Source organism: Pyricularia grisea (assembly GCF_004355905.1).
Source record: "Pyricularia grisea strain NI907 chromosome Unknown Pyricularia_grisea_NI907_Scaffold_1, whole genome shotgun sequence".
NCBI classification, from domain to species: Eukaryota; Fungi; Ascomycota; class Sordariomycetes; order Magnaporthales; family Pyriculariaceae; genus Pyricularia; species Pyricularia grisea.
The window spans coordinates 3631362-3657005 of NW_022156716.1; the positions used below are offsets into that span (position 1 = coordinate 3631362).

Genomic DNA, 25644 nt, shown 5'->3' on the forward strand with positions numbered 1-25644 from the left:
GGCGTTTGGAGTCGTTGCTATACCAGTTTGGCAGAAGTGGCACCCGAAATGCGCAAGGATTAGGTAGCCAGAAACTAAGATGAAGTTGGCTCACAAACCCTGGTCTTCCACGTCCTTGCTAACACTTAAAAGGTCGATAACGTGGTTGATAGGATCCTCATAACTGCCTACGAGACTATGACTGTTCCCACCGTGGTGCGAAAGATATCGCGGCCCTCTTCAAGCTTGGAAATACGGTCCAATAGAAACCTTCGCTGATTTTGTACTGTAGCGCCCTCGAGAGCGACAGATATGACCTCGGCGTCACTCATTCCCGCAACGACTGGGGGAGAGAAAACATGGTCGAGGCCGCGAAGAATTTGGCGTTCGATCACCTGTGTGGTAACATTTGCAACAAAAACTTTCTGTTGGACCTGGTTGTAAAGAAGATAAATTAGAATAACTTCTGTGACTTGTTCGATGAGATGGAGTGTTTACCTTGTAAATTGCCAACAAACATTCTATTGCCTCTTCACAGCTGAAATCTTCCATATCGGCATTGGCTTTGGTGCAAATTGTGGATACCATCCCAACTACCGTGGCTACATCAAACTTTTCATAGTGTAATCCTCGACTGCAATTCATACTTGCATGGTGCTCGAAATAACCAGGTTTGCCGGCTTTGAGGTGGGATTTGAGCTTCTCTTGGCGGCTTTTGTGGAGATTATCAGTATAGTAGTGATTGTAATTGATAGGAAACCCCTTGAGGTCTTCGAGGAGCTTTCTCAGCTCGTCGTGCGCTGCTGCTCTGCGCTGCTGAAGGCGGTTCTTGATAATGGACCTTTTTCTCTGCTATTAGCAACAAGACAATCAGAAACACTCGGTAGCGCAGAACTAACCAGATGCGAGGCGTAACATCCTTCGCGCCTTTCGTCTCGAGAAGATGTGTGAGAAAACTCTCACAAATATCACAGATCAGATCGACGTGAGCATTGGCCAGCTCAGCCCACGGCTGTGATTGTTCCCAAAAAAGCTCTGCGACGACGTGAGGGTTGAAGCTGCCAAATAGCTCCGTTCCCCGTGAGCGTAGAACTACTCCCTTAACCCAGCTGTAAGCTTCGGCTTTTGACATTCTCTTTGGGCCCTTGTTGGATTTGCCAAAACCCTCTTCGGTTATGTCGATGGGATCCAGTTCCCCAGGATCGACTCTAGAAATACGGTATTTGTGCCCCTCAGTCCGGATATCTTCTGAAAACTTATTGTTCCAGTGTTGGACGGCTGCGCGAAGCCGAGAAATGGTGCTCTTCTTGGTGAAAGTGAAGTCCCCGCCATCTTTGACCTTGAAGTACTCGTGTTCGTAGTGACCGTTGGAAGCAGCCTTACAGATCTCATGACAATCCATGCTCAATTGCGCTAGGTATTGTCGACACTCCGCAGCCGTGGATCTGGAGTTTCCGAGAGGCTCCATATCACGCTTGGATGATTCTAAAGCCACTTCCAAATCACTCATTAGCCGTGGTAGCTCGTTCTTCACGTGATTGAAGAGGAGATGGCTAAGCCGAACACGCAGGGTGTCGATGCCAAGCATTTCTTTGGGCAGACTCCTGAAATTCGAGGTACAGAAAAAGTTCATTTCCGAAGTATTCCGCTCCTCAAACGAGAAGTCTTGCTCGCTAAACATTCGGTTTTTGACGACATGCCAGCCAAGCTCAAAGAAGACATCTTGATTACGTGCAAGCTCAATGAACTTAGCTTCAGAGCCAGAACCCGCCTCTAACTTGTCGGGCTTTGTAATAACACCCAGTGTTCGCTCTCCTTTCGGGTCAAACTTGCGGACTTGCTGAAGAATTCCCTGATTGGCTGCGTCGTTGGTAGCTGAAATAACCGCAAGGCAAATGGTTCGATGCTGGGAAATATAGCGGTCCGTAATTTCCTTGACTGTCGCCACGTCGTTCTCAGAAACACCCTTTGTGGAAGCCTGAATAAGGCCCGGAATGTCGACCAGGGTAAGTTGTGGACGATTCGGGCCATCGATCTCAATACTAAGCGTGTCCGAGGCAAAAGCGCTGACAGATGGTGTATTGTTGGACAAACTGATGCCCATAATCTTCATTGCAGCATCCATAATTCTTGGCAAATCGCTGAGGCTAGTGATAGATTCGGAAAATGCCTTGATAGAAACCTGTTCTTGCTTGCTACGCGTGCAGGAAGGTACAATCTTGACGGTGATTTTTTCTTGGGCCTCACGGCGGAGGCTTATCTCGGTAGCAAATCTTGTGCAAAGATTGTCACTTCTAGGGAAGGGAATCTCGGTCAAAGCTTCTAGAACGGAGCTCTTTCCAGCGGACTGATCTCCACACACGACAATCTGTGGGAGAGAGAGGATACCGCCCAAACCACATTTTCGCACCTGACTAACTGTATCGAGCAGGAGGCGTTGCTGGTTGCCCTGAAGACCTTCCAGAGTTGACCCTAGATTGATCAGCTGGGAAGGGCAGGCCTCCCGAGCGTCACCCATTTCGGAGCTGGTGGGACAGAGAACGAGTTTCAGGATTGATATTAAGGATAAATAGTGTTGGCGACCAGCACGGGAGCTATTTTCATAATCGTTCGTGCATGATGTGTGCTTATATACCTGTTAGAACATAGCGTTGGGGCAGTTTGCTTCTCATGTGAAAATTTGTATTTCGAACCTCAACTGACAAAGTTAAATGTCATGCCTAGTCTCATAGGAGGCAGATTATACTCTAGCCATCCGGTCAGCATTGTCGGACTGCTTTAGACTTGTAAAGTTTTCGGGATGTCATGACATAGATATTGCACAAACGCTGTGGACTGTTGCTGAAATTCTATTTTTCGGCGCAATCGGCGCCGGCGGATTGCGTTCGCGATGTCTCCCACATACCTCTGGTTGGAAATATTGTAAGGTATTCTTGCTATGCATCAAAAGCGATTCACTTTGGATCGAAAGTTATATCTCTAGCCAAGCTTGTCTTTCTGCTGATCTAAATGAACTGGGCTGGGCTTGGATGCAAAATTATGCTTTCTAAATAGCAGCACCCCAACTGTTGGGTCTGTGAAGATTTGGTTGAGGATGGCGAAATTGCTGGGAGTTGATCACAGATCTATTGAGCAGACCCGAAAGTTTCTACCATCAATTTTTACCCTTGAGCAGCACAAGATACGGGATGGCTCCTAGTCCCTTGTTATGGCTTCAAAGTCTCCTATTTCAGTTTTGCGTGGGCCCTCCTCGTCTCGCGCACCCGGTGCCGATATACGAGACAAGGCCTAAAAGAAGAAACATGTCGCCAAAATACGCCGATTGTTGTAATGGTTCAATTTCGATGTAAACTCTAATGCTTTCAGGTTACTCCACTTCGCCCTCAAGCCTATCGAAATAAAACACCACGCCCTATATGGCGCTCAAGGTAACATATACCGGATTCAATGGAAGCTGCGATCCATCGTATAGCTTTGTCCCCGTTGGAAGGCAAGCAGCGGCAAATTATCTCTACCGGGTCCGACATGATGCCAAGAAAAGAACCAGAACCTCAGCCTTCCAGATCCGAAAAATTAGCGGTTTACCGCAACGAGGCTTGTCAGGCTGTCTTTTCAAGCCCAGAAAACGCAGAAATCCGAACGAAGAAGGCCGTAAAATCTCTTATCAACGAGAATCATCTTTCGGTGGCTGGCCTTTCCACCAAGCGCTTGAACGCCGTACTGCGATCGCTCCAGGAAGACAGAGTATTTGAATCTTCCATCTTCGCCCAGGCTGCGTTCCCAGAGCTTCGTCCGTCAGAGCTAGTAGAACCAGCGCCCGTCACTGCACCTGCCTCAGTTCCTACACAAGCCCAAGCAACAATGGGCGTGCGACCAAAAAGAGAGCTTTTAGAATCTCTTGAGAGGTAATGCAGGTCATAATTTGCATCCTTGGTATACTTTCGCTAACAATGCAATAGGATATATCTCACAGGAGACTACTCAGATATTACTATAGCCTCTGCCACCAGGAATTACCCGGTCCACCGTGCCATCGTCTGTCCACGGTCCAAGTTTTTAGCCGCAAAATGCCGTCATATTAAGGCAAGGAGTATCCTTCTCCACAAATAGCGTTTTTAGCTAAAAATACGTATAGGAGGGTTTTGAGGGCGTAATAACGCTGCACGACAACGAACCCCTTGTGGTTGACATGATGATACAGTATCTCTACCTCCTCGACTATAAACCGGCCCATGACCCTGGCATGCAACTCGCGGAGAGTAAGCAGAACGCAAGCGCCATTGATCTTCTTCTACACGCCAAAGTGTACGCTATTGCGGACAACTATGCCATCGACGGTCTCAAAGCCCTAGCCGTTGTCAAATTTAAATCATCTGCAGGAGAGGCCTGGAACACAAAAGATTTTCTTGATGCGGCTATCGAAGCATACAGTTCCACTATTGATACTGATCGGGATATGCGAAATGCTGTTATTCAGGTTTTTGCCAGTCGCAAAGAGCTGTTGGAACTGGATGAAGTCAAAAAGCTCGTCAGAAAACTGGACCAACTTGCTTATGACTTGCTTCTGTATTTCCACAACGAAGGAAGAATCTTATAAATGGGCTGTTTATCTTATTTTATGGCTGCGGCACGCTTTCGGCATGCGGTGAGTGTTCAACTGGGGTCACGTTTTTGAGCGTTGGAAATGGTGGTTAACTGACAAGAAAGAAGCATGTATCTGTTCTGCGATGTACACGTAATGTACACATTCGCATGCTTGAACCGTGAACCAAGAACCAACACGATCACATTTTTTGTACCTATTGGAGTCGCAATTTTTAGCGCCGTGTAATCCTACCGTTGCATGCTTTTCGCTGTATATGAGGTACAACTGAGGTTGGATCAATTGTATCGGAGAGGAAAATCTACAGGTGGGCTGGCACCAGCCTTGGGCTCGGTTTTTCTTGTGATACCGAACTGTTGGGTTTATCTCCACTTCGGCACACCGGCGGTGATTTCCCCGCTCTTGAGACAATGTTACTTTGATTGGGCTAGGATGAACCCTGATTCATGCTGCTAAAGCTGTCACCTTTGTTGCCCAGGCCTTTGGAGCACACCGAATCACCAGAGTGATCTTTGATCCCGGATCCTGGATTTTGAGTCCCGGACAACTTGCTCCGACATTCTCGCCAACAACCTATGTCCACCCATGACAAAGTCTGCCCTTGCGAAAACCCCATTTTCAATGGAAGTGTGCGGCTGCCCAAGGCACGTTTCTGAGATTGATTTTGGGAGCGATGGAGAAGGCTGTTATAGCCTGTGGAACGCCTCTGCATCTCCCAATTGAGGTTCTCGACCACTGGCGTGGGTCATCGAGAATATTTGGCCCCAGGAGTTGTGTTGCCATACCTGCTGGACAGGCTCCGAAATGAGCAAGGCAAAGGTTAATCGCTTCGCATATAGATTTTTCTGGATGACCAGGTGCGATGGGCGCGGATTACAATATCGGTTTTGGTAACTCCATCAATAATAGTGACAATTGAAAGGGTTTCTCCGAATGCTGATACAAGAACTTGCCTTACCGAGAACAAATTGTAGAAAGTCAGGCAATCATTCCAGGCCTCAAAAAACCGCGAGTGGTGTCCAGTAAGTTGGACTGAGCCAGTACACCCGAGTCCCTGGTTCTGGGATCAATCAGAGCCCGCAGGCTACCAATGTTTCGACAAGTACAAAGATGACTTGGCCCCAATCTATCCATTCATTGCTCAGCAAACTAAACCACTATCAGAGATGGCATCTTATACTGGAAGCAGCGCAAATAGTGAAAGGGCTAGTAGGGGCCTGACGCACTATACCGGCCAGTTCGATCCGTACGAATCCCCATTGCACCATATCTTGCCTAGATTCACTGAAAGCCACCACCGTCAACGGTGTACTGTCATCTACGTTGACAAGAACGTTCAGATTAGTATTCGCTCCCCGTCACAGCGAAGGCGAGTACATGAATGGGAGCGTTTGAGATTCGAAGCGCGCAGGTGGGGCGAGAAACACAAACACCGCGAGCCAACGCTATTGAGTGGTCCGCAAGAACGGGCACCCTGTCAGTGTTCTTTAATCTGGATCAAGCAGCAGCGTGATTTTGGATCGGATCACTAACACCTGCGCACAGCATACATCCGACCAATAACCCCGAAAACAGTGGTTTTGCCGCGAACCACTAGAACCAAACAGCTGCGGTGGGCAGACTCTCGAGAGGAGCAAAACAATCGCATCGCAGGTAGGCCCCGGAAACATTATGGGGTTTCCCAGATAACGCCCATCGTGTCCTCAGGGAGATGCGAAGCAGTTGCACTAAGATCGTGTCTGAAACGGAACCAGACTAATCACAGGGATAGGGAAGGCTATTGCGATGAGTTGTCAGGCTTTGTTTCCAAGCTCTCGATTGATGGCAGGTAATGGGTCGTTTGTGTAAATTTATCCCGTAGCAATTGCGCGCTCAAATGTATGGGCTGTATATCATGATTCTCGTCGCAGGCCGTGCCCAGATCGAGGCGCAAGTTTGTTTTGTTCGATGAGCGATAACTGTACTTCACTGGAAATAGCACTGCATAGAGAAAGGTCGCTGCTGTGGCGCCTAAGTCCATGAAACTTTAATGCACTTGCTGCTTCTGACCAGCGACTACCAGCACGACGGACAAAACTAATGATGAATTAATTTGGACAAACATCACCCAGAGATTCCGCTATTTGTTTCCTCATGTTTTCGAGAACGGGTAATACAGTAACACATCTGGCTAAAACCCTCCGAAAATTCTCTGCAATATCTACTTGGTCCTGAAGCTTCTTCTCTAACAAACTTTGCGTGCTCCGTAAATTTCGATTTTCTTCTTCCAAATCCCTTCGGTGGTCACGTTCTGCAGCAAGTTCTCCCGCTACCATTCGCAGTTGGTCAGAAAGGTGTGCATTTTCATCTTAAAATTTGGCGATGAGAAAGCTCGGCTTCTGCAAACGATGTTATTATCGTCTCCCTTTAAATTCCCACGGAACTGCTTACCTGAACATCTAGATTTGGATTTTCTAACGCTTTAGTCGCTTCAAACGATTTCCCGACCTCCTCACGAAGTAGCCGCAATGCGTTGACGGAATGGTCACTCAAACTCTTTAAAAATATCTTGGAACATATTTCCTCGTTGCCTGGAATGACTCGCCATGTGTAAAAATCGGATCCTCGTGGCAAAAGGCGGACCTCAGCAGGTTTGACTTGATGTCCGAGACTCTCATCTGAAAATTGTTAGCCTCGCACATGTTGATAGGTTAAATTAGACTCACATATATGATCAGCCAATTTTTTGCGACAGTCGTCTCTAATTAGCCGGCGTTCAGTATTACTTGGACGTACTGGAGGCATATTTTTTGTCGTAAAATGCGGTGTCTCTGACTGACATCGATACATACCAGTTGACTGTCTACTGGTACCGGCTGGATTCGGGAACAAACAAAATTCGGGACAACCCAGTGTATGTAACTAGTATCACAACAATGAGTTTGCCCGTCCTGGCAGCCCTGCCAGCGCAACTAGCTCCCAACTACCAGTACCGTGGCTCCCCTGGCTCCCCTGGCTACCAGTACCTACTCCGTGTGACAGTACTAGTATGGAACAAAAGGCCGCCTCACTGGCTAGCAGTACTGCCTTGGTACTAGTTTCGCAGGATGATGCGCTGACTAGTACCGTTATGCTACTGGTAGCCAGGGTCTGAAGAGCTACCAGTCTCAGGTGGGGCAATTCTCACCCTGGTACCAGTATCCTGGATCTTTGCATTAGGATACATACCAGTACCCAGCGGGGTCATACTACCAGTATCCTGGATTTTGGTGCACTGTTTGGGACCGGGGTGCATTAACGCATCTGGTACTGATACCTTCAGGCGCACGGCCCAAGAACTTGTTTGATACTGGTACCAGAAAATTGTTATTTATAAACTATTGACGCTTTCTACGAGTTATGGGAACGCAGTTGCAATTGTTCAAACTCGGGCTCCTTCAAGTTCGCATCGTCAAGTTCAATCTCCTTTAGATCGCAGCCGAGTCCCAAACCCAACCCGAAAACAGGTACTTGATCAGAGGCCAAAAAGTCCAACATATAAACTCCCATCCGAGCTTCCGATGCATTTTTGTTCTTCCTATTCAAGACATCAAGCTTTGTCCGTTTCATACTAACGAATCTCTGCACGCACTTACTATCAAATTTTACACTCAAAGAGCATAGCCATGCAACAGAAAAAAAAAGACCCTTGGGGCCAGATTTTTAAAAATGAAGACTGGCTCAACGCCGTAATGAACATAACGTACGACGAACCGATTTCGCCGCCTGTCCCTGTTCTGATAGGCCACGACATTTTTAAACTTTACGAAGGGAGTAGTGATCAAGTATACCTTATGCTTACCACAAACGATTGGGGTGGCGATGTCCAATATGCCAAGGAGCAAATCTTTGACTCATTGAGACCGCATTCGTACGACAACGAGTCGCACGAAGTTCATATCAAAGGCACCAATATAACAATCGCGTTGGAAAAACATATCGAAGAGCTAGAATTGGAAGAACCCCGGAAGTTGTTTCATATCGCGGGTAGTTACCCGGAAACCGCTGCTTTGTACTACAACGAAGAGTTGCCGATCAAAATTGGCACCGATGGAATAGGCGGAACCCGGGATAACGATCACTTATCAATTCAGGATTTGTCGACGATTATGTCTAAATTTAGGGACGGGAAGCCAGTTATGAGAATGATTTTGAAACGAAAGGCAACCACAAGAAATGAAAGGAAGTGAGCGTGTATTTTGGGTATTGTTGTATTAATTAGATCTTGGTTTTTCTTTCCTTTGATTTCGAGGCAGTAATAACTTGATATAAGGCATTGATCCCCATCTCCAAGACCTGTGCCACTCTTCATCTTGCCCTTATCGCCCGAGGTTTCAGCCGACTTCTCCTGCGGCATGCAAAAGCCGTGAGTGCAGTGGAAAAGATTGGCCCATCAATGGTAAATTCCGGAACCATGACGGCATCACCATCATCCTTTGCCAGTCGCAGCTGTAACCCCTGGTAAACAAGCTGAAGACCGATCTTGAACAAGCCCGGAACTTTAATTTGAGTATTTCTCAGAAAGAGGTAAGAGTCCTGAAAATAACATGGTGAACACTTTTCTAACTCGACATAGTTTGACTATGCCGGCTATACTTGTTTACCTCAATGCGTAACAGCGGTACGGTCATATTTCGGCAAACATACCCCACAACAAGGCGGCCAGTACTCCGTTCGATTATTTTACCTCGAAGCTCGCAAAACAGACTTCAAAGACGGACTCCACCAGCAGCCATCACACCAGCTGAACCATCTTCCCATCCCAACGTATGCGGGGTGGAGTACCGACAAGTTTCTTGCCAGGGCGGCCTTTTACTACCAGCAAACTCAGAAGGTTGGCTGTTTGGATGACGCCTAATTTCCTTTATCGGTTTGTGATGTTGCGGCCGATGGCCCCCTATTTCAGCAAGTTAAATAACTACGAGGGTCTATTCCGCAACAATGTTACATGTCTTGCCGCCACTACGGTGTTTATCGCTTTAGCACTTACGGCAAAGCAGGTTAGTCTCGCGACCGAACAGCTTCAAGAAAACGAAACCTTCATGCATACGGATTTGCTGTTTTTGTGATTCTCTGACCGATTTGTGTATTCGGGTTGGCAGTTTTGGTCGCTGTGGTTTATCTTATTTTAGACTCATGCTGGCTATGGAGATCAAGACGGAGGTGGCGCGATCAGTTGAGACAGGGAGGTTATTTGGAGCAATGCGAAGAATATAGCGGTTGACAGTCTATGTCGATCGGCCAGTATTATGCTTGCGAGACAAGATTTCCCGCAAAACCCACCTTCTGTAACTTTGCTCCCATTTGGTTGCAATCTTACTGTTTTCTTCATGCCAAGCTTGGTTGCCTGATAGGCAGTCTTAAGTCTTTGATCGAAAGATGCCAAGCTGGACGGCTGGTTAATATGCTACAGAGTACAGCTTGGAGGGGAGACGCTCAGAAAACTGAGTTAACCCCTATCAAAGAGGGCTGAGCGAATCACTGCAGTCCGTTAAATACTACGCCAGCCGGTCTTTCTTCGGTTCTGTTGGTTGGTGACTGAAGAGTTGATTGCAACATGACAAACAGGAATTCTTGCATGCTCAAACGCACGCCAAGGAAACAAACGCATGAAAACCCTGCACTCCGCAGATTAACAGGGGTGGAAAGCGTCTAAAATAAGGCACCAGGCACCTCACCCGTGGGGTCCCCTCGTCTCGACAAGCAAAAACATCTCCTTCACTTCTTAGGAACCCATGACTCTCTTTTTCGCCCTAGGACAGACTAGACGAGTACATAATCACTTCTCAAATTTTTGAATCCAACCTGTCCATGACTGAATAGGATCTCAATAACTGGGTGGCTGGGTATATGGTGGTGCAAGTGGTGAAAAGTTGGTAAATAATATAAATGATAGGAGGCCTTGAACGGAAACGAATCGAACGGATATAGCGTACACGCTTGTGTACATTCATGGATGATACATGTTCTGGCTGGGAATGATAAAGAAAAACGGATGGTGGCAATGGAATGCACAAGCTTGCATTTGCCCGGACGTGAAATCCCGCAATACTGGCTGGTTCAACGCCGACTTTTGCTGCATGCTGATCGGTGTCGGCAGCTATTGGAGGAACAAAATGGCGAAGAAAATAGTGCCTGGATACCAGAAGGTCTTGGCCTCCTTTACGCAAGTCAGGGAAAGCATAAAGAGATAGAATTTATGTATCAGCTGGTATTACAATGCTTCGAAAAGGCATGCGGCTCGGATCACACTTCAACGCTTGATACAATCGGCAATCTCGGAAACCTTTACGCAGAGCAGGGAAAGCATGAAGAGGCGGAGGCCATGTACCAACAGGCTTTACGAGGTTATGAGAAGGCATGGGGCCCGGATCACATGTCAACGCTCAACACAATTGGCAGTTTTGGAAACCTTTACGCAGAGCAAGGAAAGTATAGAGAGTCGGAGACCATGTACCAGAGGGCATTACAGGGCTATAAAAAGGCATGGGGTCCTAACCACCCGTTAACGCTTGATACAGCTAACAGTATCTGCCTTCTTTATCTAGACCAGGGGAAAGATAAAGAGGCGGAAGAAATGTACCAACAGGCGTTACAATGCTATGAACAGGACTAGGGCTTGCTTGTATATAAGGGTTGTATGGCGCAAAAAGCGCATGCAGCCCGTTAGTCTTACTACCAGAAAATGTGTCTTACTTACAACTATTTTGCACTTTTTGTTTTTCTGGCTTGATCTGTGTAAACACGATCAGGCGGTTTGACTTCGTTAGCTTTGGTGATGACCACTATCTCGTCCTCGGCCACGTCGCCACGGTCATCGAAGTTGTGATACAAGTCAGGATTTTTCCTGGGGCGGATAGAGCATGACCGTTATTCATGGACTGTTCTGTAAATCGTAATAGGGTAATAATCCAAAAATTGTCCTAATGGCAAGGCCTAACATCCAGGACTAGAGAAACCTCCTGTAATTTATATTCGGTAATTGATAGCAAAATCTTTCTGCATTGACAAATCTCGGAAAAAACTCAGGCACAAGCAAAATAAAAAGTAATAAAAAATACAAATATTTCCCGACGCTTTACTTTATATTCTTAAAGGTAACCAATACCCTCTTTCTACAGCGGAGTTATTTAAACATTTCCAAAGCCTAATATCCAATCCCCGCCAACCAATTTACCAGTGGAAAAGCAAATGGAAATTCGCTTTTATATGGCTTTTTTCCACTGGTTTAAACCACGGCATCATTCACAGCTTGGCTAATGGGCAACGTACCATACCACCAATTGTCGACCTTGTGTTAATAATATTCAATTTGTTCAGCAGCCATGTTGCCAGATCCTCGCCGGCTTAAAACGCACTGCATCTCCCAATAACTTATATGGCGGTTTACTAGAATACGGTCTGGGTGAAGATCACCGCATTGAGGGGCATATCCGGATTCGGTTTTATTTACCCAAAATTCGCTGGCTGGAGTTTTGGTGTGGAGTGTTTTTGGCCTAAGCCCGTTTTGACCACAGTCGATTTTGTCGCCAAATGTATATCCGAGACCGGGGTATCCGACTTTCTCTTCTTCCGAGGAGATGGGCGTTTGCGCATAAACTATATTAATTGTTTGCTGGAGCTTATGGCTTTAACTCTGGCTGGTTGGGCTTAGGCGGTGTTCACCCCATGGCGAGGGAAGATCTTCGTTTTCATACATTTGGGCAGTCGGTTTTTCAGGCCCACCCCAAACAGCAACAAAAAATCCCACCAATAAAGGATAAAGTGGATTATAAAGGTTAATACCTCCACTAACCTGAAAATTGGTTTGGCTTACCTGCTCGGCAAGGTTACCAACATCGAAATGGTCGTCGTCGTGGTATACGGCAAATGTTGCACAATCCATGGTTCGAAACGTAGCTGTGGGCTCGAAAGGTCGATACATTTGTTAAAAATAACAAAAAAGGCAAAATTGTTTTTAAAATAACGTTAAAAATTAAAAAAATTAATCTAAAATATATTACAGCAGAATTATGGGAGCAAACTTCCGCCGGCAAACGTGTTTCCCTCTTTCGGCGTTTGCCAAGCTATTTCTAACGCCGAGCGGACATGTTTAAAGGAGACCTTTAACGCGTAATAATATACCAGGTTGGCGTTCGTGTCCAAATGGAGCCAATTGCCGCTGGTCGCGGTTTTACATCACATTCCTAAGCTGTGTTTGGCGTTCGCGACGACGCTCCCGCCACCCTTGCCATTGCCTCCACACAAAGACGAGAATAACTCACTGTAGGACGCGACTGATCGGCGTGTTAATTTGTATGTTTTAGAATTCCCCAAAATTCTACTGTCTTCCAATCAATTTCATATTTTGACCTGTAACTTGGAATATCGCGCATCCTAGCAAACTTTACAGACGAATACGGCGAACTGTGTCCAATTATTTTTGAAAAATGAACGAAAAAAGAACCTGTATAACGTGACTGCTACGTTGGCAGACCTTGGCTTTAACCAAATCTCTGACTAGATTAAACAAAAGGTTTATTTTTATTGTAATATGGTTTAAGATTTAGTGGTAGGGCGTATAAAATATTTTTCATGCCTTTATTAATGATAAAAATGCAGCTCCGCAAAAAAAAGACGCGTATAATCCATATCGCTTAACCCTCGAGTTTAGGTCCCCTCCCTCTCCCCTAACTATAAAATAAACAGTATCCTGCTTTTTTCGTTTTTACCATCGGGTTACTCGTGCTAATATCGAAACTTTAAACGTCGAATTTCGAAACCGATAAACCTCAACATGTCCACGACAGACGATATTTCTGCCGGTAATGTTTCGACTACTACTGGGAGCCTTTTTATGAGCAAATTGGGGATAAAGGATATTATCATGCCTCTGATTAGTAGAGTACACGGCGTGTAGTCAGCAAAGGAGAAAATGGCTAATGTCGAGCTGGCGGTTCGCCTGCTCAAGTAAAACCCTCACTCTGGCATGAAAAAGAATGTGCTGAGAAAGGAAGCCCAGCCTTTTGTCCCATTGAACCTGTTGCATCTCCTCAAAGTGTTTTGAGTAAAAGTCTCGCACTGGCGTGAGCGATGCTATGCGCAGCAGCAGATTTCCGTCAGCCTCGGTTAGATTGAAAATAGAGCGTGTTGTTGCTGAGCCCAAAATCATGAGCGCCTGTTCGGTGCCTGTGTATCCAGTCAGCTTGTCCGGGAGACAAGAGGATGTCAGAGCATGTAGGTAGGCGATATAAATCTTGCTTCTAAAGTTTCCGTTGTCCACAAGACGGCCTAGCTGCTCATCGATGTTGTAACAATAGACTCGTGCCGAACAGCCTTTAGCGACAAAAACTTCAACATGAGTAGCACTGATGATGTAACAAACCAGAGCTTAAAGGTTTCATCTGCCAACGGAAAGTCCACTAACCAGGAACTGGATGTCACAAGGAAAGCTCCGAGGCATGTTAAGAGAACCGTAGCCAGCAAATTTCATGTACTGCCTAGCTTTGCTACACTCATGCCTGTTTTCACTTGGACTGATGGGGGCAGGAGCTCCATTTTCCGTTGTGGAAACTATACAATTCTGGCGTCAACATCCAATTTTTCCACAGCCTGCACAACACGGCCATAAAGCGCGCCGCGGTAGGCTGGTACATGGCCAATGATGTCTTCGGGTACAGTATCCAATGGCTCGTCCGGGGCGTGCAGGTTGCTTGGTTTGCGGCGGTGGCAGCCTCCTGGGCAGTGACAACAGTATCCACGGTTAGGCACGTCAAGCCCTCACATACTACATTTGAGTTTGTTGCCAACGTACAGAAAGGTAGTTTAAGGTGACGTGTGACATGCAGGGTGCTTACGCGAACTATGGATGGGTGTATGGGTTCAATTCTCTATCCTTGAACCACGGGAACGGTACATGAATGCCGACAGGCTGGAGTTATAAATCTCTAGACTGACCTTAGCGACACGTCCAGGCGCGTTATTCCAATAATCGCGCTACCGCTCTTCGACCCCGGCCGGGGGACAGCCAGAGCACTCGTATAGCTCTTCTACAGGGGTGCTGAAAGAGGGAGGGGTGGGGGTGAAAAAATACACTGATTGGAAGAACCGCCAGGTCGCCTCCCTAAGTTGCTTCCATGGCTTATATTGACAAGCTTACGCCGTTACATCACTCCATTCGAAGATCGAAGAGGGAACGGTCGCGAAGAAAGACGTTATCCTGAGGAAGACGCGTTGAACAAGAGAATAACTACTGGGATCAATCATGCGTCGACGACTGTATCCTAGACTCAGCAGCCAACCAGCACTGGTTGTGTTTTTGTGCCAAACCAAAGCCCCCTTCACTCTGCCTCCTGCCTTATATCATAATATGTGACCGGCCCCTTGGCGTCAAGAAATCTCAACCCTATGGGGTTGATAAAGCCAACTTACCCTTCCCTTTATTACATATAAGCCAGCGGCAGCTGTCCAGGAGGAGCCACAGCAATGTCTCTCCACATATCCTACATCGATTTACCAGTACCAAGTCATACCCAACACAAACTTGAGGTACATGGTAATGATGTCATCTCATCAACCATCGACGGCAAAGACACCCTCAGGCGGGCAAGACCCGCTAAATAGCCAGGAAGCTTTCGGCTTAGAGTCTTCTGATCCAAATATGCACACCTACTCAAACATTTTACCATCATGGTCACAAGGCGCGAGAAAAAACGGCTCCTCGAGCAAGTCGAAGCAGGATTCAGACGACTCGCCTCGAACGGATCCAAAAGAGAGAAGGCGCGAGCAGAACCGCCTTGCACAGCGAAGGTTTCGTACGTATACACGTCCTGACCATCCGAGACATTAGCATTTCGACCATATAACTGACCGTAATAATAGGGGAAAAACTTAAAAAGCAGAATATCAACCGTGACTCGCGCAATGTCGAGGATGCTGGGAGCAGTTATCAAGTCCCTGAAGCGGATAACATGGGGCTGATGGGAAGCGACGTTGCCCCTTTAAGCCTGCCTTGGGATGGCCTTAACATATCCTCCATATTTGTTCGCGGGTATGATGACACGAGAGGCGGTGGTCGAGTTGGCGCGAGCGCAGATGCACACCAATGGAGCGGTTCGACCATGGAAACCTATACCTTCGGCAGCGACCCACAGTATCTGAGCCCAAAAGGCCCTGGTATAAGCAGTTATGCTTACACAGAATCTGGGAGCTGGAAGGGAACTGAAGATAACGCCGGGGGAGACGAATCCTTATACGAGAGCACCCTCTGCTACCACGACCATCAGGGGTCCTCGGGCTGTTAGCAGATCGGCGGTATGACCGAAGAACTGGAGGCATGATCGATATCTATGGCCAGTTCCGTTCCTAGCTTGGCATGCATCTGACAGTTAGCTACAGGGGAGGCATAACGAATGCCAACCAAAGCGATTAAACCAGTTGACGCCGATTTCACCATGAGATGCACCTACCTCTAATCTTACGATTTCAGTCGTATATTTCTAATTGCAGTTCCGCCAAGGCTGATGTCAGCCCTGCTGCACCTTTTCGCTCTCTAATGCTTGCTTGAATGATATTTTCAAACATAAGATTGTACCTTCATGCTGTTCTTGGACCCACACCCCTGAACAACCGACCGTTCAGTCAAACGACTAATCCGCAATTCATTTTGATGGAGCGCAGCGAAAGAGGGCCCATGGTAGAAAATGTCCGACTTTTTGCCCATAGTTGCGTTGTCATTTTTGAAATCGACTGTGCTTTAGTCTTTTGTAATATTCGCAGCGGTCAAGCTTACATTCAGAACTGCTTGTAAATACCTTGCTTAGACTTAGTCAGCTTTGTTGCGGATGCAGCAAAGCTGACTAAACCTAATCGCACGAACCGTAAGAGAAGATAAATATTAAATAAAAGTTCAATAAAAAAGCTAATTTTTTTAGGCCATAGTGGCAGCGGCAAAAGGTTTCTGCTCAAAGCCATGGCGAAATTTCGCAACGCGAACGGGGGCGTTGCTTTGTGTGTCGCCTCCTTTGGGGTTGCAGCGTTACAATTTCCCGGCGGACGTGTTGCGCGTTCCGTTTCCGCATCCCTTTATCAGTTAGCAAAACATCCGTTTGCTCTTTGGAAGGAGATTGGGATTTCATGTCCAAGATAACGCAAACATTGGAACAAGTAGGTCATATACTCACGTGTGCTAGATAGGTTGTGTGCGAGGAGCAAAACCAGTCACTATTTCAAAAAGGCTCTTGGGTCACTCACAAGCTTCACGGCAGACACTTATTGCTGACCCGGATGCTCTTAATTTTTTTTCATCGAGTCCAACAAAAGGCGTCTCAAAGCTAGCGGGCCTACAAAAGGTTACTCCTTGAGCTTTTTTTGTGTTTTATCAGATTTCCAATGTTGTCCCAGTTATATACATTGGAAAGCACACCCATCGTTTTATTGTAATTTAGCTTGGTTGTTTGTGTCGCATTAGATAATCAGATAAATCTTGTCATCGCATGAAAGCAAGCGCTGAGTCAGCGATAGGAGCAGGATAAAAAAGCTTCCACGCTCTTTTGGCTAGATCACGCTACTCAACCTAATACATGGCTCTCCTACCTTATAATTCAGGCTGCCCGTTGTACGTTAGTGTGCGTCAGTTATTCCGAAGCGAGCCTCGCTGTAACTCTATTGTTAAACCCAGTGGCGCCCCTATGAGAAACTATCTCAGTTCAGGAGAAAGGTCCAACAAAACTCAGAGTACACACCTTCTGTCCTGGCGCAATCTGCCTTCTTAAGTATGGATGCTTATTAGGCTGTAAAATTTTGTGGTCAGCAATCGTTTGTAACCCCGGACGTTTGTTACAGGTGCAACAGCAAAACACTCATCGTGCACGGTCCAATGGCCATTTACGAGCAACGCTAACCCCGCCTTGTCCGCGTCGCGTTGCGTGTCGAACCAGGTGGCTGATCACGTCGCGCCAGTCACCTTTCGACATCGCGGCTCGATTTATCCAAAGTAGACGCAATGGAACCTGAATCCGACTACTTCGCAAACGCGCCCGAAGGTGCGAGGGATTACGTCGTCCGTGCTCCCAAGAGTATTCAGCTATGGATCCTGAGAAAGGTCTGCGACCACGCGAAAGAGATCGAGCGACTGGAGGCGAGACACAGAATGGAGATTAAGACGCTAAAAATCGAGCTCGAGGAACCCAGCTTTAGCAAAAGCAAGCGAGGACAGTCTATCGAAATACAGCTGGTGGAACAGCAGGCCATGCTCGAGAAACTCAGGACCGAAAATGAACGGCTTAAACGTGAGATGGAAGAAGTGAAAAGGGGGATCAAAGCCAGTAAGTCCAACAGCTCGACTACCCCGAAGAAGTCGCTAATTGATCGATTGTAAATCCTGCACCAGGTCCCTTATCCTCAGCGAAGTCATCGCCTGTCGGGTATAGGCGCGATGAAGACCAAACAGATATGGAACCTGCCTTGGGGCCTGCTTCAGCACCTGTGCTATCTGCATCTAGAGGCGAGTCGGAACATAGTAGCGACACCACTGGCAGCACTCCTCCGCAGAATGTAGCCGATCCAGTCGACGCTGATATGCCCGACGCTGCATTCAGCAGCCCCGAGGCCCACTCGTCTACGAGCACTCCACTCAATAGCCCCCCACAAAGCCCTTGTAATCCGGCCAATCGGCCTAGCAACGATACTCGAACGCAAACAGCGACTTCTGTGATTCCTACTGCGGCCATGCAGCCTGAGTTTCTGTGGAATCAAGACCCGAATGGCCAACAGGCGTTTGTCACTGCCGACTTGGGGGAAAGACTTGCTTCCAGCATAGCTACCAAACTAGGCTCCAACTTCTCTGGCGCGGTGCACATCAAGGATTTCGAACAAATCGACCCCGAACACTTCATAAAAATTATTGATCTGCCACAAGAAGACTACGACCTTGTCGGCGTAGAATACAAGGACAATTCTTTGGTTTTATCTTCTTGCGGGTTTCAGGTTCCGGATTTCTTTCATGCGCCAATACCGGACGTAGATGGCAAAACTTTCATCGAAAACCTAATCGCTGAGCCTCCCAAAGGGCATATTCCATACTATGTCGGCCCATCGCTTGCATCATGCCAACAAAAGTTTGACAACTTTTTGCATCCGGGCAAGCTTTCCAAACTCGTAGATCTGAGGAAAGAATCTGCCAAACCGGGGATCAATAATGATGGCCACGTGGCCGGCGTCACGCTCCCGTATTGGTTACTCGGCTCGGCTCTTTCAGGCACTGCATTGCACCGCGAAGATGCAAACTGGCGTTCGGCCAACATAACCTTGATCGGGGAGAAGATTTGGTTGCTGATTGATCCGGACCATAGCAACAAGCTCGAAGATTTTGTTGCACGTTTAATCAAGGAGAAACGGGGCTCATCCCGCTGTGATCAATGGATTCGCCATCACAACTTACTGATCGGGCCGAATCAGCTTAGTGATGAAGGTATCAAATTTCGCTTGCTGACGGCGGCGCCAGGCGATATGGTCGTGACACAGCCAGGACAATACCATCTTGCGGTTAACAAGACAGCCTGTTTTGCGGTTGCTATTAACATCCTGTTGGATGACGAAGAATTGTTTCCTGATTGCCGCGTACGCGTTTGCGAAGAATGTGGGCTCAGTTTTGCAGCGAATGAGAATCTTGGCAATGTCGAACTGTTGCCAGGCGCAAGCGAGCGCAAGTCTTTGCGACATCAAACGCAAATACAAAAGGCACAACATAGCCCAAGCAGTGCTCCGCAAAACGTGCCAACGAGGACATCTAAGAGGTTTGCCGCAAAGGCGACTGGACAACCGTTAGCAAAGAAACCAAAGGATGAGCCGACTTCGGATGACCTAGCCGACTTTCTGTTCAATTCCGATGCTCTCAACCGGTTTCAGGAACTTGTTACTGCCTGGAGAGCCCGTGATAATGTACGGAGCTTTGCTGTTAGTGGACTGGATCCACATAAGAGGGTGGCCGCCTACTATGAACTCGCTAGCCACTTTGACTCCAAGTCAGTCCTGGCGGCGCTACTCGCTTGTGTTGCCCGAATCCAAACCTTCAGGGAGATGGTTAAAACAAAAGACGGCAGGAAAAATCTGCCTCCGCATACGCTGAAAAGTTTTTACAATCTCTCAAACACCAAGGTCGAATTTTCGACTTTCCGTTCCCACATCTCTAACGCTCGGAATTTCCATAAGATCCTCGGAAGTTTGGTGGTCTTTTTGCCATTTCAAGGCAATGGTGAAATCTCGATGCGTCAATTCGAAAGAGGGTGTACTCAAGAAGAATTCCAAAGTTGCCTGAGGTCCCACCCCCATTTAAAAACATTTCAGCAACTGGGACAAACCTTTCTGGATTCAATTTTAGAAGACAGCGGATATCAAATGACGATGTTTGAATGTGTTCCTACCAAGCCAGAGCTGCCAAAGCTGCCTCTGGAATGCCAAGTCCAATTGCTTAAGGTCGGCTATATCCAGGAAAACTTGGGCGAAACCCCCAATTGGCAAAAGCCCGAAGATTGGCTCTGGGACTGGCCCCTACCCCCGGATTGGCTGCCCCCGGATTGTAAATGCATCCTCTGCGAACAGTCAAACTGCACATGCATTCAAAGATACACTACCTGCGAAGGGCTTCACGTCAGCCACTATGGCAAAAAAGGTTTTGGCATCCAGGTGACCAAATATTACGGGCGACGTCATGTTTTTGGGGAGCTTGTCGGGACTTTTGTTGAACCGGGTTTCTTCTCTAATGGCATGGGTTTGGTATTTGCTAGGGATGATCTGGATGGACAGCCTGTGAGTGCACAGCTGTATACCGGAGATAAAGGGAATATCTTTCGGTTTATCAACCACCGATGCTGTTCTCCCGCGGTCAAGATTGAGGGTATGAGGATATCTGGGAAGTACCGGATGATGGTAGTTTCGGCGAGGGATGTAACTGTGGGAGAGGAGCTTACTGCAAACTGGGGTAGCGGTTTTATAGAGGGTACATGTTTGTGTGAAGACTGTGAAAGCAGTCGGCATAAGCAAGGCATTGTTAGAGTATAAATTATTCTGCATATACGAACCAAACGAATGAAACGATTCGAGATGTAGAAGTTCGATCTAATCCCTGGCACAATCAGAAAAATCTAGGCATTTCGTAGGTCGTTGTTCAGTCTGGCCAAAATCTCCTATAGTGGCATGGCGGCAACCCGCCCTAGCCTGTTATTTCGATGTTGAGCTTTAATGAATGTGCTGATCACGATATCCCTTTTCACGGCTTGTGAGTTGTACCATAGGGTGATCAAAGGCCTATTAAATGAGACGGACAACTGTCGTCGAGGCGGTGTAGAACTCGTTCAAAGCCTGTTATCCAATCATTAATCTTGAGGGCTGGCCAAGATAGCAGAGAAATATGTGCCCCAATTAAGCTGGCCTAACAAAAAAAAGAAGAAAAAAAAGAAAAGAAAAACCGGTCACCCATGCAAGGTAACCTCGCAACCTCCTGCAACTAGCTGTATCCGCACCATGGAAAGCAAGGAGATGGTTGATAGTTTTATCGAGACTGGTAATCACCTTAACGACAAGCTGCGCCGCATTCGCAAGCGTTGTGAGCGCCCCATGCTTGGCTTTAGAAATACTGGCAACAGCAAGCTCCGCACCAAGGCCGGTGTCAGATTTGTTGACAGATTGCTAGGGCGCGAGTACGAGCTGGGCAATGCAGAGATATTATGGCCTCTGTCCGCCTTTGGAACCTCAGGTTCGATGCCAACTGCAAAAACACCCTGAAGAACCTTTGAAGATGAGGTAGGTGATAAATGGGACATGGGCCGGGCAAACGGCCTCTACCAAACTCGATGGGAGGAGCAGAACCAACTCAGAAGAGCCCAACCCTGCCGCCCCTTCGCAACCTACGTGTTCAAGTACGACTCGGCACGGGAAAATAACATGGCTATAGTTCGTATATATACTAAAGCAAACCTAGAAGTTTGTCGCTTGGAGAGGCTGGTTGAAGTCTGCAAATTGGTTGCGTCTTTGAGATTTGATGCTTTTTGGCGTTCTTTTGAGTAGCCGGACAGTGCTCTTGTTTTGGGGAAGGAAGAGGAGCTTGCGGTCGAGAGTAAGACTCCTGTTGTCTTGACTAAAACCTCTTGTGCTTGCTGGAGCGCTCAAACTGCTGGGTTGAGTGGGGAGAAGCGATGTACATAACCAGCAACCAGTATTTACCAGCAAGCGCTGTGATAATCGTGGGTGTCGAACTGATCCCAGTCATCACTTTTCTTCCCCAACGTGTCTTGCTCAAGATACCGTACATTTTGGTGACCATTACCCGACATGTTTTCTCGCCGTGACGTGGTGCTTGCGGGCCATGAATTTTTGGAGTTCTCGTTTGACTTTCCTTTTTGAACGCCCTCACGAAGTTCAGTAGAGTTGTTTTTCAGTACTGTCTCTGCTACAAGAGCGCCTTTAGGTTGATTGTTCAACACTTTGCTCTTACTGCCTTCAATGTCGACTTTCTTCATAGGTTCGTAGCTTGAGCATTTATACAAGCCGGAATGGTGGTTTTTCGTTTGACTCTTTGCTGGGTGCGTCTCATTTTCCAACCCCACGGTAAGCAATGATTTTGAGGTTCGGCTGGATGATACGTTTGTTCTCTGAAACATCCGTTCAAAAGGCAGATTTTGAGTCAGGCTTTCATTTTCCGAGTCGGAATCACTGTCGATTGCGCATTCGTCAGATTCGGGATACCCGTCCATGATGAGTGTTTTCGATTTGAATGCCGCTTAACAACACAATAGAGAGTTTGGTAAATAATGGAGCGATAACGGCGTCTGCTCAATGAGCTGCCGGAGATGAATGAGCGAATGATAAATACTGCGCTGCGGTACTCGATAGTATGCCCTCTGATTCAGTGTAGACAGAGCTAGAACAGCGCAGCCACCCAACACACTTTATAAGGCAGAGAAAAGCTCAACTAAGTTCCTGTATAGTTCACTGCACTCTAGACAGTGTCCTTCTCTGATATCGCCAATCATAAAGGGAACCATCTTGCCTCCCTCATGAATCTTCGAATAGAGTGATGTAACGGCGTAAGCTTTGTAAAGATACGCCTACATGGAGGAGGCGACTTGGCGGTTCTTCCAATCAGTCTTTTTGTATCACAAACTCCCCTCCTCAGCACCTCTGCAGATGAATTACACGAGCGCGCTGGCCGGCCCAGGGGCGACATGCGTTGGCGCGATTATTGGGATAACGCGTCGGACATGTAGTCAAGGTCAGTCTATAGATTTACGACTCCAGCCTGTCGACTTTCATTTACTGTTCCCGGGGTGGTCCAACGATCAAGAATATAACGCATACACCCCATCCACGACCATTTTAAACCCACCCGAGCAAGGAATATCAAGACAAAGAGGCGAGGGAATCCTTTTGTGTAACGTTCCAAGACCCACCCTATGATCTCGCGAGAAATCATCTTATTACCGTGACGGCTTAATGGGTGTACTGTCCCGCTAAGGTGGGTCCTCGAAGGTTCTTTTGAAGGTTGTATCAAGGACAGGAGGTTGGGGTGCCAGTCATCCTGCCCCTAGACTGACGACAAATACGTGGTGATAGAGCAGGATGCCTGCATCAGCTTTCGGGACAAATCTAATACCAGCAGCCGGCAATGTGATTGCAGTTGAAGAGAGAATAAGATATAACCTTGTATTTTAAAACTATTGAAAATACATAAACAGCAGTCTTGGGTTTCTCTATTACAGCTCAGCAGGTAGTCCAGCAAAAAGAACCGACATGTCGCTTCCTTCATTTTTGGCATAGATTACCTACGAATAGTTAATAAAAGTTAAACAGATACCCTACAGTTGCATCTGTGTTCGTCGTCATTTCTCTCGGAAACGTTTTAAGCCATCTGGACGCGAAGTCGAACGTGTTGTGATCATTACGCGTCAAATGAACCGCACAAGCTGATCATTATCACACCTGCCTACAAGTTTGAAGATATGCGAGGGCCTCCAGATCCAAAAGAAAAAGATGGTGACTCACAAATACACGTTACAAACCTCGCGTCCTGTTGTTACTTTTGAAGTTGATTGGTGCGGGCCTGCCAATTGGAGTGATCTGGCCTTCAAGCTAGGGTGCCTATGGATGCCTTCTTCACAACAACATGCGGTTTGGCGAACTAAGGCAGCGGCAGCATAAACCTCTTGTGGGGGACCAAACCCAGCGATCTACACAGGGACCACACCCTCTCGACTGAGTGGCCAAAGTTTGCCGGGGGCTGGTTAATATGCGGTTTAATGATGAGCATTTAGCACCAGTCTTGTGCTTAAATCACCACACTACTTGGAACCGCAAGTTTCAGGGAAAGAGCATGGTTCAAGATCCCACCTTCAGTATTGAGGGATTCATAATGCCGGACAAGGCTACAACATCAGCCGGGGAGTTTTGGCCCGATAACAACGGTGACAGCTAACTTCGATGCAGGGGGTGCTCTACGCTCACCCCCTTGATGATAGGTTGCATGGGCCCCTACAGGCAAACTTCAGCGCATTTGCTACACACCCAAACAAGGTAAACAAAATCGCGCCCAACCAACGTGTAAGTTTGAAAAATAGAGCATGAAAGATTTCATCAATCAAGCAACTGTGCGGTGCTGAGTACGCTTTTGGAGGCTGCTCACTAACTGTTTCAAACCAGATTTTATGTCCGAATATTGGCCATCAAAGGAAGGCAGAGCCTGGAAATTTTGATTGCTCTTCTAGGAACCATTCTCGTTTCGCCCAAAACCTGCGTCGTGTATTATCTTCACTGCACCTGATTTCGATTGATCAGCATCCTTGTCCGTATTTAGCTTCTGTCCCTAAGTAGGCCGTGCTACTTCTCTTCAGAGAGTTTAACCGCTTTTACGTAAGGAGCGCCTGCATTATCGGTGGCATCAGGCTAGGTCCCTGTATTAACAACAGTGTTTCCTGTCGCATACAAACAGAAGCTACTAGATCTGTTAGCGGTGAATTCATTTGCTAGTAATTGTTTTTGTTGATTTGGACAGGGGATGCTTTCTGTAAGGGCCTGAGGTACATGAGGTACAAAAGTTGGAGATGTCATTGGATTGGGCAAACATGGCTGGTCGGCCTGCTAGCACTCCAAGCTCTCTCTCTACTATTAGCAGGGAGTAAATGCTCCTGGATCCAAATGGTTGCCTTTTTTTAACCAAGGTTTGGGCGAACCAAAGGCGACATATATAAAGAGCAGATTTCAGCAAACTAAGATGTCCTGAACAGTTGAGCTTCTTCATTCCTCGTCAATGAGATTCGTATCCCAAACTCCTTTTTGTACCAGCATAGTCCGATTGCTGTCCTTATTCTTATGAATTGCTGCCACCTTCAGAAATCTGCAATCGAGAAAAGATACTTCTCACACAATGGTAAAACCAACCACAGGTTCGACTGCAGTCTCGACGGTCTGCGAATCGTCTGCCGAAGCCGAAAAGGTCAACAAGCTGGTAAAACAGCTAGAGACACGTCCTTTAGGTGAGAAGCAGTTAGTGGATGAGGTAAAAGGCGTATATGCTGAGTAAGTCTTGGCACAGCGTGGACCAGAGCACAAGATACGGGCGGCTTCCCACCTGCCTGCCGAAAGGTTGGCGTGCGACAGAAGCCTGTTAATTGCACTCGAAATAATCATCTGAAGTGAGGCTGGCGTATTCATATCGTGCTAATCCTGCTGCAATCTAGTCTTGTCATGGTCGAGAACAAATGCATAGAGGTCGATAATGCACACTCCTCGCTGAATAACGACTCGGCTTCCCCAAAGCTAAATACCGACCAGTGGCAAGCTCTTATTGTCTTGCACCGGACGCTACTACATCAGTACCACGACTTCTTCCTCGCCTCTCAGCACCCTTCGGCAAGTCCAGCACTGCGACGCCTTGCCTCCAAATATACAATGCCGGCGCGCATGTGGCGACACGGCATTCATACTTTGTAAGACTCCCTGATAATTCTGTCATGGTTTTGCGAGGCAGACGAGACTGATTCTTTGTTCTACTTGAAGTTTGGAGCTGTTGAGGC

The 25644-nt window shown here is 47.2% G+C and overlaps 11 protein-coding genes across 11 annotated transcripts; 9 read left to right on the top strand and 2 right to left on the bottom strand.

Moving 5' to 3' along the window:
• Positions 1–167: 167 nt before the first annotated feature.
• PgNI_01083 (uncharacterized protein) lies at positions 168–2497 on the bottom strand (the record flags this gene model as incomplete). The annotated part of the gene is made up of 3 exons (XM_031121159.1): positions 168–413; positions 478–820; positions 879–2497. The coding sequence occupies 3 exons, from the start codon at positions 2495–2497 to the stop codon at positions 168–170; spliced, it is 2208 nt and encodes a 735-aa protein (XP_030986151.1).
• Positions 631–894, top strand: PgNI_01084 (uncharacterized protein; the record flags this gene model as incomplete). The annotated part of the gene is made up of 1 exon (XM_031121160.1): positions 631–894. The coding sequence occupies one exon, from the start codon at positions 631–633 to the stop codon at positions 892–894; it is 264 nt and encodes an 87-aa protein (XP_030986152.1).
• Positions 2498–3504: 1007 nt separating the features above from the next.
• On the top strand, positions 3505–4576 carry PgNI_01085 (uncharacterized protein; the record flags this gene model as incomplete). Its single annotated transcript, XM_031121161.1, has 3 exons — positions 3505–3884; positions 3939–4014; positions 4115–4576. 3 exons carry the CDS (start codon positions 3505–3507, stop codon positions 4574–4576), a joined length of 918 nt encoding a protein of 305 aa, XP_030986153.1.
• A 556-nt stretch (positions 4577–5132) lies between these two features.
• PgNI_01086 (uncharacterized protein) lies at positions 5133–5977 on the top strand (the record flags this gene model as incomplete). Its single annotated transcript, XM_031121162.1, has 3 exons — positions 5133–5401; positions 5578–5828; positions 5947–5977. The coding sequence occupies exons 1-3, from the start codon at positions 5387–5389 to the stop codon at positions 5975–5977; spliced, it is 297 nt and encodes a 98-aa protein (XP_030986154.1). The 5' UTR covers positions 5133–5386.
• A 698-nt stretch (positions 5978–6675) lies between these two features.
• Positions 6676–7421, bottom strand: PgNI_01087 (uncharacterized protein). The gene is made up of 3 exons (XM_031121163.1): positions 7288–7421; positions 7013–7239; positions 6676–6960 (listed from the first exon to the last, which is right to left on the bottom strand). Exons 1-3 carry the CDS (start codon positions 7409–7411, stop codon positions 6931–6933), a joined length of 381 nt encoding a protein of 126 aa, XP_030986155.1. The 5' UTR covers positions 7412–7421; the 3' UTR covers positions 6676–6930.
• Positions 7422–8245: 824 nt separating this feature from the next.
• Positions 8246–8970, top strand: PgNI_01088 (uncharacterized protein; the record flags this gene model as incomplete). Its single annotated transcript, XM_031121164.1, has 2 exons — positions 8246–8786; positions 8895–8970. Exons 1-2 carry the CDS (start codon positions 8293–8295, stop codon positions 8968–8970), a joined length of 570 nt encoding a protein of 189 aa, XP_030986146.1. The 5' UTR covers positions 8246–8292.
• A 44-nt stretch (positions 8971–9014) lies between these two features.
• Positions 9015–9458, top strand: PgNI_01089 (uncharacterized protein; the record flags this gene model as incomplete). Its single annotated transcript, XM_031121165.1, has 2 exons — positions 9015–9051; positions 9220–9458. 2 exons carry the CDS (start codon positions 9015–9017, stop codon positions 9456–9458), a joined length of 276 nt encoding a protein of 91 aa, XP_030986147.1.
• Positions 9459–10799: 1341 nt separating this feature from the next.
• On the top strand, positions 10800–11216 carry PgNI_01090 (uncharacterized protein; the record flags this gene model as incomplete). The annotated part of the gene is made up of 1 exon (XM_031121166.1): positions 10800–11216. The coding sequence occupies one exon, from the start codon at positions 10800–10802 to the stop codon at positions 11214–11216; it is 417 nt and encodes a 138-aa protein (XP_030987500.1).
• Positions 11217–15140: 3924 nt separating this feature from the next.
• PgNI_01091 (uncharacterized protein) lies at positions 15141–15882 on the top strand (the record flags this gene model as incomplete). The annotated part of the gene is made up of 2 exons (XM_031121167.1): positions 15141–15393; positions 15461–15882. The coding sequence occupies 2 exons, from the start codon at positions 15141–15143 to the stop codon at positions 15880–15882; spliced, it is 675 nt and encodes a 224-aa protein (XP_030987499.1).
• A 1578-nt stretch (positions 15883–17460) lies between these two features.
• PgNI_01092 (uncharacterized protein) lies at positions 17461–20638 on the top strand (the record flags this gene model as incomplete). The annotated part of the gene is made up of 2 exons (XM_031121168.1): positions 17461–17904; positions 17985–20638. The coding sequence occupies exons 1-2, from the start codon at positions 17583–17585 to the stop codon at positions 20636–20638; spliced, it is 2976 nt and encodes a 991-aa protein (XP_030987498.1). The 5' UTR covers positions 17461–17582.
• A 462-nt stretch (positions 20639–21100) lies between these two features.
• On the top strand, positions 21101–21529 carry PgNI_01093 (uncharacterized protein; the record flags this gene model as incomplete). Its single annotated transcript, XM_031121169.1, has 2 exons — positions 21101–21332; positions 21375–21529. Coding segments are annotated over 2 exons (387 nt in total), but the record flags the coding sequence as incomplete, so codon positions are not given.
• Positions 21530–25644: the final 4115 nt, after the last annotated feature.